This window comes from Bos grunniens, chromosome 14 (genome assembly GCF_055505025.1).
Source record: "Bos grunniens cultivar Pamir isolate PY7600 chromosome 14, Bosgru_T2T1.0, whole genome shotgun sequence".
Classification (NCBI taxonomy): domain Eukaryota; kingdom Metazoa; phylum Chordata; class Mammalia; order Artiodactyla; family Bovidae; genus Bos; species Bos grunniens.
In genome coordinates, this window is record NC_141178.1 from 73031018 (window position 1) to 73043912 (window position 12895).

Below are 12895 nucleotides of genomic sequence, written 5' to 3' on the forward strand. Positions count from 1 at the left end.
CTGGGGCGGGTTACTGCCCTTGGCTGACCACGAGCATGCTTAGCTCCACCTGTGGACGCTTTCTGAACTTCAAAGGGCATGGGATGAGCCACACCGATGAGCGTTCTGCTGGCTGGAGGGGGAAACACGAGTGTCAGCTCTGATGACCCATCACTCACCCTGGACGTGGATGCTTTCCCTACAGAAGCGGAAATTGCCGAGTGACATCCCACTTGTCCCTTGGCCAATTTCTCTGTAAGTTACTGAAATAATTTGGAAAATAGGTGATGATGTAATAATAATAATAATGGCAGCTAATGTGTAATTGGGTACTCAGTGCCAATCACTCACCATTATGCATAATTCATGAAATATCCCTTTTTAAAGGTCTCTTTACAATCTAACAAAATAGGTAATTATTATCATTAACCTGTAAGACAGATAAAGAAACAGGCTCAGAGAGGTCAACTGGGTTGTCTAGGGTCATCGAGTCATTAAGTGCCGAGTTTGGATTTAAGTATCCGTTTTCCCATCTCTGGAGCATAGGTAATTAAAGCACAAGGCTGCTCTGGGCCCAAATCTTTGCTCTCCCACTGAATAACAGCATAATCTCCAGAGCCCTGCGCCTTGATGTCCTTATACAGGAAATGAACAGAATGGCATAGACCCTGGAGAGTCCTCATGAGCACCAAGATAAACTGCCAGGTACAGAGAAACAGCTCAATGCATGATGGCCACAGGCCAGCAAAATGGGCTTCTTCATTTTTCTGACCTTAGGGACACAGCAGGACTGGTTCATTTTTTTAAATAAGTAGCTTGAAAGCAATAGGACCACATTTTAAAGATACTGGGTGTGAGAAAAAGGTAAGCTGCCAACTGATGGGTGGAATGACCCCTGCATTTACACTGAGGAGCTAAGACACACCTCCAGAGGCTGGGAGAAAGCACAGAAGTGCCCAACACCGTCACCCATCCATCAGGCAAGACACATCCTCCTTAGAACAGCTCGGAACCTTCTTGATCCTGAGAGTCGCCATGTACTTCACTTCTGTCTTAAGTCACTCTAAGCAGTGACCGGGAAGGAAAATATTTTGTTCTTCCTTTTAACTTAAAAGAAAGAGAGAGCAGAAGGTCTCCCTGATACTCCTTTATCACATGTATTGCTTGGCTTAGGAAGAGGTATTGCTTGGCCAAAAGCTGAAAGATTCACAGAGCATTATTTTCCTAAGTTAGGACTCCCTGGAATAGCAGATAGTACGGTTCTATAAAACAAACTATAAAGCAAAAATTTTCAAAAACCACCCTCTCACAATCCAACCACCAGTCCCTTAGGAAAGCCTGATTTCCAGGCTTCAGGTTTGGCTTAAGTCAGGTATTGATTCCCAGCTGTCTAGGTAATGGGGACATTTTCTCCCAGATTTATTCTGTGTGTCCTGTGGTATTTAAGAAACTTGAAGGCACAGGGGCAGTGTAAGTACTAATTAACTGCAAACACACCTTGACAGTTCAGATCAAAGCGACGGTGGAGAGTGGTAGACTGGATTTGCACACAGAGATTCTTAAAAATACAGACGTCCAATTCCAGGCTTACAAATCAGAACTTCTGCACACTGAAAGCATGCGCTCTGAGTGAGAGGCCTAGGTTCAAGAGTTGGCTCTGCCATCTTCCAACTGTTAAGTTTCAAGAATCTTTGTTTCTGTTTTGTTGGGGGTTTTTTTCCCATTAAAAAAAAGTAAGATAAAATTCATGTAACATAAAATGATACAATCATTTTAAAATGTATAGTTACTGTTGTGCAACCACTACCTAATTCCAGAACATTTCCATCACTCCAAAAAGAACACTGTACCCGTGAACAGTGACCCCCAATTTCTATCTTCCTCTATCCCCTAACAAACAACAATCTGCCTTCTGCCTCAAAGGACTTGCCTTGTCTGGACATTTCACTTAAATGCAATCACATCATATGTAATCTTTTGCATCTGGCTTCTTTCACTTAAAGTAACAATTTTTTAAGAAAATTGAAGTACAGTTGATTTGCAATATTGCTACTTCCATGCATACAGCAAAGCAATGCAGTTATACATACAAAATCTTTTTCAGATCTACTCTGAGTTCCTTAAATGACATGATAGAAAAAAAAAAAAACGACATGATAGAGTTTGCACCCTACTTCTTAAACCTGGGCTGAACTTGTGTCTAACTGCCTAACTGAACACATCACAAGGGAACAGTGCCATAGTGGAAGCTGAGAAGTCAATCTTGCATGTCTCAACTCTTCCTCTTTCAGTAATCTGAACCAATATGAAAACAAACCCAGGCCAAAAGGAGTTGGGCTAAGACAGCCTGTCCTCTCTTGCAATCAGCTAGCTGGGTGTTCCAGTAACACTGCAGCCTCTCTCGGTGTCTCAGCTAAGACTACTTGCTGCTGAAACCCCCTTGGGCACGGATGACCCTCCTGGTGGCTCAGTGAGGCTGCCCTTTTATGTCTGGCTTGGACGTCATCTCTGGAACGTGCTGTCCTGCAGCCCGTCTCCCTGGCTTACTCCGTTGCACTGGCGGCCACACCCCTTTGCCACTGCTGCTTTTAATTATGGTCCTGGCCACTGAGTGTGGTGAGGCATCACACTGGGGTTCTGATTTGCTCTTCTCAAATGACTAATGATAGTGAGCATTTAATCATGGGCTTTCTGGCCATTTGTGTATCTTTTTTGGAGAACTGGATATCTGAATTCTTGGTCTATTTTTAAACTGCGCTTTCTGTTTGTCATTGAGTTGTAACAGTTCTTTATACATTCTGGACACTAGACACTTATCTGATAAACAATTTGCAAATATTTTCTCCCCTTCTGTGGGTTGTCTTCTCACTTTCTTAACAGTATCCTTTCACTCACAAGTTTTTAACTTCAAAATCCATTTTTTTTCTGAGGGTCCATGTGCTTTTTTTCTGTTTTGACACATATTAATTGAGCATCTATTAAATAAATGACTGTGCCTTTGGGCAAGTTACTGATCTTTTCTGAACTACAATTTCCTGATTGCTTTTTATAAATGCTAGCTGTTATTATCTGTAAGATGAAAGATGATAAAGTAATGTGCGTAAGTGCTCTTGAGTCTGCAGACCTTAATGATACTTGCCACTGCTAAGGGGTGGCTAAGCAGTAGAATAATACATTTGTCTTGGAAACAGCATGTTACTGACAATGTTCATGCTGGCAAGTGAGGAGTAATCGGTGTGGGCGAGCTGAAATGAGGGACATGAGTTCTTTTCTGCTCCCTTTATTTTTCCACGGCAGCAGCTGCATGCCTGCCAGGTACAAGCACTACGACGAGAGATTATCAGAGCAAATTCCTTTTGGAGCTCCACCTGACTTTATGTTAAAAAAATCATTTTGAGAACCGGAATCAGGTTCTCAGAATATGCAATTTCTCTTTTTAGGTCTAAGTAGAATGCTTTACAGGTCCACTCTACATCTGTTAAGGGTTTGGGGAGATTGAATCAGGAAGGAGGAAGAAGAGTCCTCGAAAGAAAGCTCCACTGGTCTCTCGCTGTAATGGCATCGGTGAGGCTCCCCCTGGGGTGGCCAGGGTCGGATTACAACATAGCCCAGTTCTACTGCTGGATGGCTTTGAATTGCTCTCCCTGCAGGGAGGTGTTCAGTGTGTAGGGTTTCCTCCCGCTGATCTTTCTCCGCCCTGGGGTAGACGCTTCCACCAGGCTCCAGTGTCCAAATGCCAGCCTTCCTCCAAGTCCAAGTCCCCCCACCGCCTTCAAGGAGCCCTCAGCAGTCTCTGTAGCCAGAAGTCTGTCCTCCTCTTGATTCTCTGTGTTATCAGTCACTTTCCAGCCATGTGATGATTCTTGATGGACCTGACTTACTTCCTGCATCACACAATGAACTCCCAAGGGTGGAAGCCTTGTTACGTCGCTGCATCCTATAACCTAGCAAAGTCCCTGGCTTCTGCTAGGAGACTGATAAATATTTGTGGAAGGAAAAAAATACAAGAATCAAGGGAAGATGCTCTCCTTTTCACCTTTACCAACAAAGGCTAATATATCTGTAGTTTACAAAACATCTTATTTTTGGAAAACTCATGTTTGTTTAAGTTAAATCCTTCTACATGACTTACAGATTTTTGAGATCGAAAGAGATTTCTAAAATCAGGTGAAATCAGACTTGCTGCTCAATTGCTGTAATTGAGAGACAGCGCCAAAGCCTAACCACTGGACTACCAGGGAGCATCTCAAATATTGTGACAGAGAAGACAGAGAGATTCACTGATTTCTGCACAAGTTTCAAAGGAAGATCTGTGTTGAGGAAAACTAAAACTGATGAAAGATGAAAGACTCCCCCTAAACTAAAATCAGGGAGCACCACTACACATTTCAAAGTTTCTTAAGCACCCTGCTGTGGTAAGAAGGCAAGGGTTAGTCTGGGTCTTCAACATGAGGCTTCTGCAGGTCAAATTATCTTACAAACATGGAACTGTGTCCATTTCACTGTATTATTCTTATATCTGAAACTTTCATAGAAGGTAGAATTTACTTTGAAAGGAGGAAAAGAGTAAAATTGAATTTATGTAAATAACAAGTTGATAACAAATCTTCCTGAACAGAAACAATCCTGCATAATAAAAATGATTCTTAATTCCACTTAGAATCACCTGAGCAGCAAACAGGCACAGTGTAGCAGGCATATGTATTTTCTCACTTAATTCTCTCATCTTCCCAAGATCCGAGGTGGGTCTACTGTGAACCTTAACCCCACCTGACCTGATGAGGATACTGCGGTTTAGGGAAGTGCCTGACAAGGATCACATGGTTAACAGAGCCTGGATCTGAAGTCCCCTATCTGCCCCACTCAAGCCTGGTGCTTTTCCCATCATGTTAATGCTGCCTCCCTTGAATGTTTCCATTGAACACAAAGGTTTTCCTAGGTATGATATTATAAAAAAGAATACAAGAGATGACCAAAGGAAATTACAAAATTTAACTTCTTGGAGAGTCAGCATCTCATCTAGTATAATACTAATGACTTTTAGTCCAATTATAGACTACTGTTTATATGTAGTCTACATATAAGTAAGTATGAGAGCTGCCTGGGCCATTTTGGAATGTCCATGCACTATTTCTCTCTAAATTCCACAGATTTAGTACAGACTTGAATAGTAATCGGTACATTTTCAGACAGAAATTCTACCATAAAACCCAAGAAAGCTAACCCAGAAAGTAAAGGAGACATGATGAAGCCAACGTGGTACCACAAGCATAATACAAGGGTGGCCCCACACCACAGGCCACAGCGGGGCCCGTGTGGACAACCGTGTCTCCCCAAAACACAGCAGCAGCTACACAGGAACTCAAGTATGAACACCAAGTACCGCAAGCGTCCAGCGTATTCACTTAATTTAAAAATGAAGTCGCTCAGTCGTGTCCGACTCTTTGCGACCCCATGGACTGTAGCCCACCAGGCTCGTCCGTCCGTGGAATTTTCCAGGCAAGAATACTGGAGTGGGTTGCTATTTCCTTCTCCAGGGGATTTCCCCGACCCCGGGATCAAACCCGGGTCTCCTGCATTGCAGGCAGATGCTTTACTGTCTGAGCCACTAGGGAAGCCCTTAGATTGGATGATGTAAAAAATGAAACAAAAACAGCCCCACGTAGGAATATTGTACAAATGACCCAGTAACAGGTAAGATGCCAAGTTAAGTGGGGGAGGGAGGTTACTAGAAAGGCCTCTTTAGTGACAAAGTGACACAGCCACCGTGCATTTGTCACGACAGCTCCACGGGCTGTCAAGGCCAATGCCAGAATCTGTAAGACGGCATTTAGAGAGGCCGAACAATTGCCCTTAATTCGAGTGACTGATTTACAGAAAACACGGAAGGCGGAAGACAAAACCATTTCTCAGCATCTGGCCATAGAAGGTCACGATAACAACTATGCACAGGGAAAAATGAAGGCCAGAAAAGAAAGAAGAAGCAAGCTGACCACGCGACGGAGCCTTATGTGGGCTGATGATTACGGCTGCAAGAGTCCACTTACTTGCACTGTGCGTGATAATACTTTATCAGGTTCTGCAGCAGATCCACACCCTTTTTGGTCTTGATTTCATTAACTTTAATGAGATACTGTGGAAATAAAACAGAATTGGACATTGGTCATTACAGAGAAGGCTCTCTGGAATGGGTTTGGTTGCCAGATCACTGATTGTGAGTCTGCAGGAGGCGAGGCTGCAGCCAGACAGTGTGAGCTGACTTAGAGAATGCTGATCCAACAGTCACAAGTGTGCAACACAAACTGATTAGCGTGTTAGCATTTTATAAATGCTTAAGATTAGTTTACTAGACAGGCGGAAACCAAACACAGCAAAACATTCTGGAATAATGGATTATCCCACCCCCCACCCCGGTTAGTGGATCTCAAACTCATTGTTCACGTGGACAAAACCTGAAAGACGGACTGAAGGACAAACGGCATTCTCCTTAAGGAAACTGCTGTAAGATACTCAAACATTCAGACCAAAGAGGTAAATTGGAAAGTACTTTAGGTACTAAAAAGGGAAAGGAAAAAAAAATAATAATGCCCTTGGTTGCTGAGTCGCTTCAGTCGTGTCTGACTCTCTGCGGCCCCATGGACCATGACGGCCCGCCAGACTCCTGTGTCCATGGGATTCTCCAGGCAAGAACACAGGAGTGGGTTGCCATCTATGCGCTAAACATGACTGGCTCTGATTTTCACAACTGGCCAAGATTTTCTGTTGATGTTGTTTGCTTCTTGCTCACTTGTTTATGGTGTGAAAATGCTCATGAACAGATAAGCTCCCAGAAGGAGCTGAAGGCTGATGAGGGGGGTCAGAACAGAAATTAAAAAAAAAAAAATTAAGGAAGAAAAACTTGAAACTGAGAAAATTCTATCTACTTTAATATTTTCTGAAAACTGCCAAAAAAAAAAAAATTCCATTACTCAGTATCAGAATGAGTTGGTCTCTAGGTCAAGGAATGCCAGTGTTCAATGGGAACCCAGTTTGAGAACCACTGCTCTACATCTACGGTAACATGCTTTTCATTGCATTTCCCCCCCACGAATTCAGACTTTCCTAAGACTACTTCATTTCAGTTTCCATTCAAACTGGACACAGGGTTAAAAACAAAACAAAACAAAAAACCATGCTGTACAACCTGTACTAGTTAAACTTAATATTCACCAGTGTTACCTCTCACCCCGTTCTTTTTTTTTTTTCCACACTCACTCACAAGCAATATTAAAGTTCTCACCAAAGAATCCCGTTTTGGCTTAAAGAGCCCCCTAGGACCCGGGCTCAAAATATGAGACAACAGTGAGACGGCGGATCCCAAAAGGCTTGGAGAAAAGTGGAGATTAGAGAGTCCTTGAGAAACAGTCCCCTCCTGTGATCATCAAACCACAGCCCGCGCTTAAGCATAAGGACGGCTGACCAGCAGGAAAGGCGAGCGGGAACCGCACCCGAGGTGCAGGGCGCGCTCGGCCGTCCTTACCTCGCACATCTGGAGCTGGAAGAGGCGCCGCTCCTTCTCCATTTCCTCCGCGATCTCGGCGCCGGTGATCTCCGTGCGGATCATCCCGTGCTGCTTGGCGTGCTCCCTCTTCTCCTTCTCAATTTTGGTACTGTAACCGAAGCAGACGCCAGCATTTAAAAACCAGAAACCCACACTCCTGTCCTTAAGGACAGCCACTGACTGTTTCTTCATTACTGGAAGAGGCAGGGACTCTTAAACGGACAGCATCGATCGAAAGTTGAAAATCTTAAGTTCAAAGAAGAGTCAACACATTGTATGGATTTCCGAGGTCACTGCCTACATTTTAACTTTGATCTCACCCTTGAGAGGGTTCATGTAAGTTCTCTTCCATGCTGGCTGGCAGCAAGTCACTGTGACAGTCTACTTTTTCTGCACTAAAGCACTTTACATGATGCAAAAGAAATCAGGAGGTTGGAGGCCTCAGGCATATCTTGATTATTAATAGACTATAAGACTTGAGAGTTATTTCAAGAGTATATAATGGGTCTTTGGAGGCATGCACAAAAGTTAGCCAAAGGTAATATTCAATACTTCTCTAAACATAGGTTGTTTTTCACTCTCTAATGATGTTTTAGTTATTTAACCACCTGTCAATGGATTGTACACAGTCAAGATTTAGGAGAAATCCAAATCTCTTCTTTGGAATGCTGTGAAAATGTTCTTCAGTTGGGAGAGGGCCAGGAGGGAGCCAAGGAAATAAGCACAGAGAAAGCACATTAAACCAAGAGTACCTGAGGGGGATGCTTGGCTACAGCAGATAATATTTTGGTATCGATACCAATGGCCACAGCTCTTTTTCCAAAAATCCATTTAATCTGAAAGCCGACTTCTAATTTTTTTTTTTCTAACTCAGACTTTCTTAATGACTGCTTCATTTCAGTTTTCATTCAACTGGTGGTGGTTTAGTCGCTAAGTCATGTCTGACTCTTGTGACCCAATGGATTGTAGCCTGCCAGGCTCCTCTGTCCCTGGGATTCTCCAGGCAAAAATACTGGAGTGGGTTGCCATTTCCTTCTCTAGGGAATCTTCCCGATTCAGGAATCAAACCTGGGCCTCCTGCACTGCAGGATTCATTCAACTGGACACACGGTTTAAAAAAAAAAAATGCTATATACCTCAACCAGTAAAACTTAATATTCACCAGTATTATCTCTCACCAAAAATTTTTTCCCCACATTCACTCACAAGCGACATTAAAGTTCTCACTAAAGAGAGCCTATCATTTACAGTTGTGAAAGCAAAGACTGACCTAGCCTTTGAGTTTTCTTTTAAATTGCGGTGGTGGGAAATCAAACCCCAAGAAAGCCAATATCTTTGCCAACATACAACACAGTAGAAAAACTGAGCCATCAACTCAATGAAAAACTTACAAACTGGGCTGAGATTCACTGTAATACCCCAGGGTCTGGCATACCTAAGCAACTCTTCCATCATGCACCTCTCCAGGGGATCTTCCCAACCCAGGGTTAGAACCCCAGTCTCCTGCATCGCAGGCAGATTCTTCACCAGCTGAGCCACAAGGGAAGCCCAAGAACACTGGAGTGGGTAGCCTATCCCTTCTCCAGCGGATCTTCCCGACCCAGGAATCAAACCAGGGTCTCATGCATTGCAGGCTGATTCTTTACCAATCGAGCTATCAGGAAAGCCATCAGGGAAGAGGAGGTGTGCTCACAAAATACTGGGCCTACCATGGCAAGGAAATAGGTCTACCCACTAGGGGGAGCCCCAGGGTGAGAGCCGATCTGCTGACATCTCTTTAGTCACTCAGTTGTGTCCGACTCTTGTGACCCCATGGACTGTAGCCCACCAGGGTCCTTTGCCCATGGGATTCCAGGCAAGAGTACTGGAGTGGGTTGCCATTTTCTTCTCCAGGGGATCTTCCCGATCCAGGAATCGAACTCATGTCTCCTGCATTGCAGGCAAATTCTTTACCAACTGAGCTATGAAGGAAGCCCCTCTGCTGACATAGGGGGCCCTGGAAGGATGTCTCCAGGAGGGCAAAGGAACTGACAGAGAATTTAATGATAATTGATATATCATCGCCATAATAATATACATCATGCATTTGCTCAGCAGCAACATTAATAGGTATTGGACATCTGCTGGGACAATAAGAATTCACAATAGATTCATGTACAACTAAGTACATGAATAAATGAGGCAATTGCTTCATTAAGAAAAAGCAAAAAAAAGAGAGTGGGAATTCAATCATAGCATACCTTCAGACTGACAATACATATTTATTTAATACCTGAGCCCTCTGTAAGACATATCAATAAATGGCCAGTCAGCAAACAAAGAGGTGATTCACTGGTGATCACAGAGATGAAAAATAAAAACACAATTAAGATGGACAATCTCAAATACTACTGAAGATGCGGAACAATGAGAACTTCCATACAACGATGGTGTAGTAAAAATGGGGCGACCACTTTGGAAACCTATTTGGGAGTTTTAAAAATGAAATTAAACATTCATTTACCCAGTAACTCAACAATTCCCTCACTAGATATTTATCTAAGACAAATGAATCCACATTTGGACAAACGTATCCACAAAAAGACCAATGCATGAATGTTCAGGGCTTTCCAGGTGGCGCTAGAGGTAAAGAACTGGGCTGTTGATGCAGGAGACGCAGGAGATGTGGGTTCCATCCCTGGGTCAGGAAGATCTACTGGAGAAGGAAATGACAACTCACTCCAGTATTCTTGCCTGGAGAATCCCATGGACAGCCTGAGCACATATGCATGTTCAACAATGCATATTTATACTCATGAAAATGTAATCACTGACAACTGGCTTAAAACACAAATCACTGTATTTATCTTATTGTACGAATGAGGAGGGGGTGGGGTGGAAGAGTGATGGGGATGGTTGCACAAGGGTGAGAAATCCTCACCTATCACGGCAACACAATACAGATGACCCAAGAACGAACAGCAGGAGAAGCCTGAGGGGTGTGGGGAGAACTCAGGAGGCCTGCCCTCCTTGTAAGGACTCAGTTCTAATTCCTTTCTGCTGTGTGCAGACGCCCTTGGGCCTGGCAGTCCTGTGAGCACTCAAGACCCACCTGCACAGGGCAAGACACGCGGGCCCGATGCCATGGCCCACGGCCTTCACTTACCCCGGCTGGCCATTTCAGGAACCCTTCAGTTCTCAGCACCATTTGTCACTGTCACAGCACATCAGAAGCATTCCTTAGGCAGCAAATCCTCAATGATGTGCGTATTATATAAGCAGTTACAGAAGTGGTTTCGGGGAAAACATTTTAATCCTGAATTTGTTTTTCTTTGGCTTGTGTTTTCACTTTACTGTTATTGCTGCCTACAGAAATGCTTTTATTCTCTCATGTTTATAGTTATCTAAGTTTATAGCCAAGACGTTTATTAAATGCTTTTAAATACATTTCTCCTCCCACCCCACCCCACCCCACGGCCTGGTGTTATAAATATCTCAGAGTACTAATAAGAATCACTACGGATGGTGACTGCAGCCTTGAAATTAAAAGACAATTGCTCCTTGGAAGAAAAGCTATGACCAACTTAGACAGTGTATTAAAGACAGAGACATCATTGCCAAGAAAGGTCCATCAAGTCAAAGCTATAGTGTCTCCAGTAGTCATGTCCAGATGTGAGAGTTGGACCATAAAGAAAGCTGAGCACTGAAGAACTGATGCTTTCGAAATGTGGTACTGAAGAAGACTCTTGAGAGTCCCTTGGACAGCAAGGAGATCAAACCAGTCAATCCTAAAGGAAATCAACCCTGAATATTCATTGGAAAGACTGATGCTGAAGCTTAATACTTTGGCCACCTGACGCGAAGAACTGACTCACTGGAAAAGACCCTGATGCTGGGAAAGACTGAGGGCAGAAGGAGAAGGGGCAACAGAGGAGGAGAGGGCTGGATGGCATCACCAACTTGATGGACATGAATTTGAGCAAACTCAGGGACACAGTGAAGGACAAGGAAGCCTGGCGTGTTGCTGTCCATGGGGTCACAAAGAGTTGGACACGACTGAGCGAATGAACAACAAATAATAAGAAAGGGATGTGGAAGAACGACCCATATAGTATGAGGATGAGCCAGGTCCACACTGAGGTCTGACAGGCAGCGTATCCCTGGTCCCATGTGATCACCCCAGCATGCAGGCCTCTGGCTGCAGCCATGCTATGCTATTCAGGGGTCACAGAGACTAGAGAGGAAGCCACACTTACTGGTCTTAGGACCTTCCGAAACCCCTTAGCCTTTCTAAGCTTCAGTTTCCTGATCCACAAACAGGCAGTCCAATGCACACTGAGAGGGGTGCTGTGAGGAGGTCATGCGTGCAAAGCATTTTGCTCAGGCCCTGGTGAACAGACGGACGTTACAGTTGTTTTGTTGCCAAGTCGTGTCTGACTCTTTGCAACCCTGTGGACCGTAGCCCACCAGGCTCCTCTGTCCATGGGATTCTCCAGGCAAGAATACTGGAGTGGGTTGCCATTTCCTTCTCCAGGAGATCTTCTTGACCCAGGGAAAGAACCCATGTCCCCTACATTGGCAGGCAGGATTCTTCACCATGGAGCCACAACACAAACAGTAGCTGTCTTTTTATTTCTGAGTTGCCATGTTATCCAGAAATGGGTAAATGGTCTCTGCTGCTGCTGCTGCTAAGTCGCTTCAGTCGTGTCCGACTCTGTGCGACCCCACAGACGGCAGCCCACCAGGCTCCCCCGTCCCTGGGATTCTCCAGGCAAGAACACTGGAGTGGGCTATAGTTATGCACTAACCATAATGAAAAAAAAACTACCAGCCACGGATGCCAAAATAATCGAGAATGAAAGTACATCTCACTCTAGACGACCAGCATGGGAGGTGAAACCACTTCTAATCAGGTCAGCATACTCAGCCTCACGGCCCTTACAAGGATTGACCTGGCAGGGTTTTTCTCCTGAAGGAATTAGTTCAAGACTCTGTCCTTATTTTAGTTATTCTTTTTCTTAGAACACTTAAAACAGTAACAACAACAAAAAAAGAAACAGTTAAAAAAAACACACTTACAACTTCGTCTCATAATCTTTCCAAGCTTTGTCAAATGGTTTCTTGAGATCCTTAGACAAGAGAAAATAAAATTGAGATTAAACGTGCTTTTGCTTCGAGGTGAATAATTTTCGAATCACATCTTAGCAGAAACAATTTCCGTTACAGGACACTGGAAACTTTACACAGGATGCTTTCAGGCACACCACGTGACTTATTACAGCCAAGAAAGCTAAGAAAGTTGTAGCGCGAGTGTTCCCAGTCAAAACCACGAGGCAGTACCTGGTGGTTCTGAGAGGTGGGTCCACTGGGGTGGAGCCCAGACTCAGCACAGACCAC

The 12895-nt window shown here is 44.0% G+C and overlaps 1 protein-coding gene across 11 annotated transcripts in view; it reads right to left on the reverse strand.

Moving 5' to 3' along the window:
* The window catches only part of ASAP1 (ArfGAP with SH3 domain, ankyrin repeat and PH domain 1), a 342709-nt gene that overhangs the window by 70011 nt on the left and 259803 nt on the right, over positions 1–12895 (reverse strand). For all 11 annotated transcript variants that reach the window (XM_086337364.1, XM_086337363.1, XM_086337357.1 and 8 more), the window contains 3 exons: positions 12578–12627; positions 7499–7628; positions 6027–6112 (listed from right to left, as the gene is read on the reverse strand). In XM_086337364.1, the coding sequence (XP_086193490.1) occupies positions 6027–6112; positions 7499–7628; positions 12578–12627 (266 nt within the window). The remainder of the gene's footprint in view (positions 1–6026; positions 6113–7498; positions 7629–12577; positions 12628–12895) is intronic.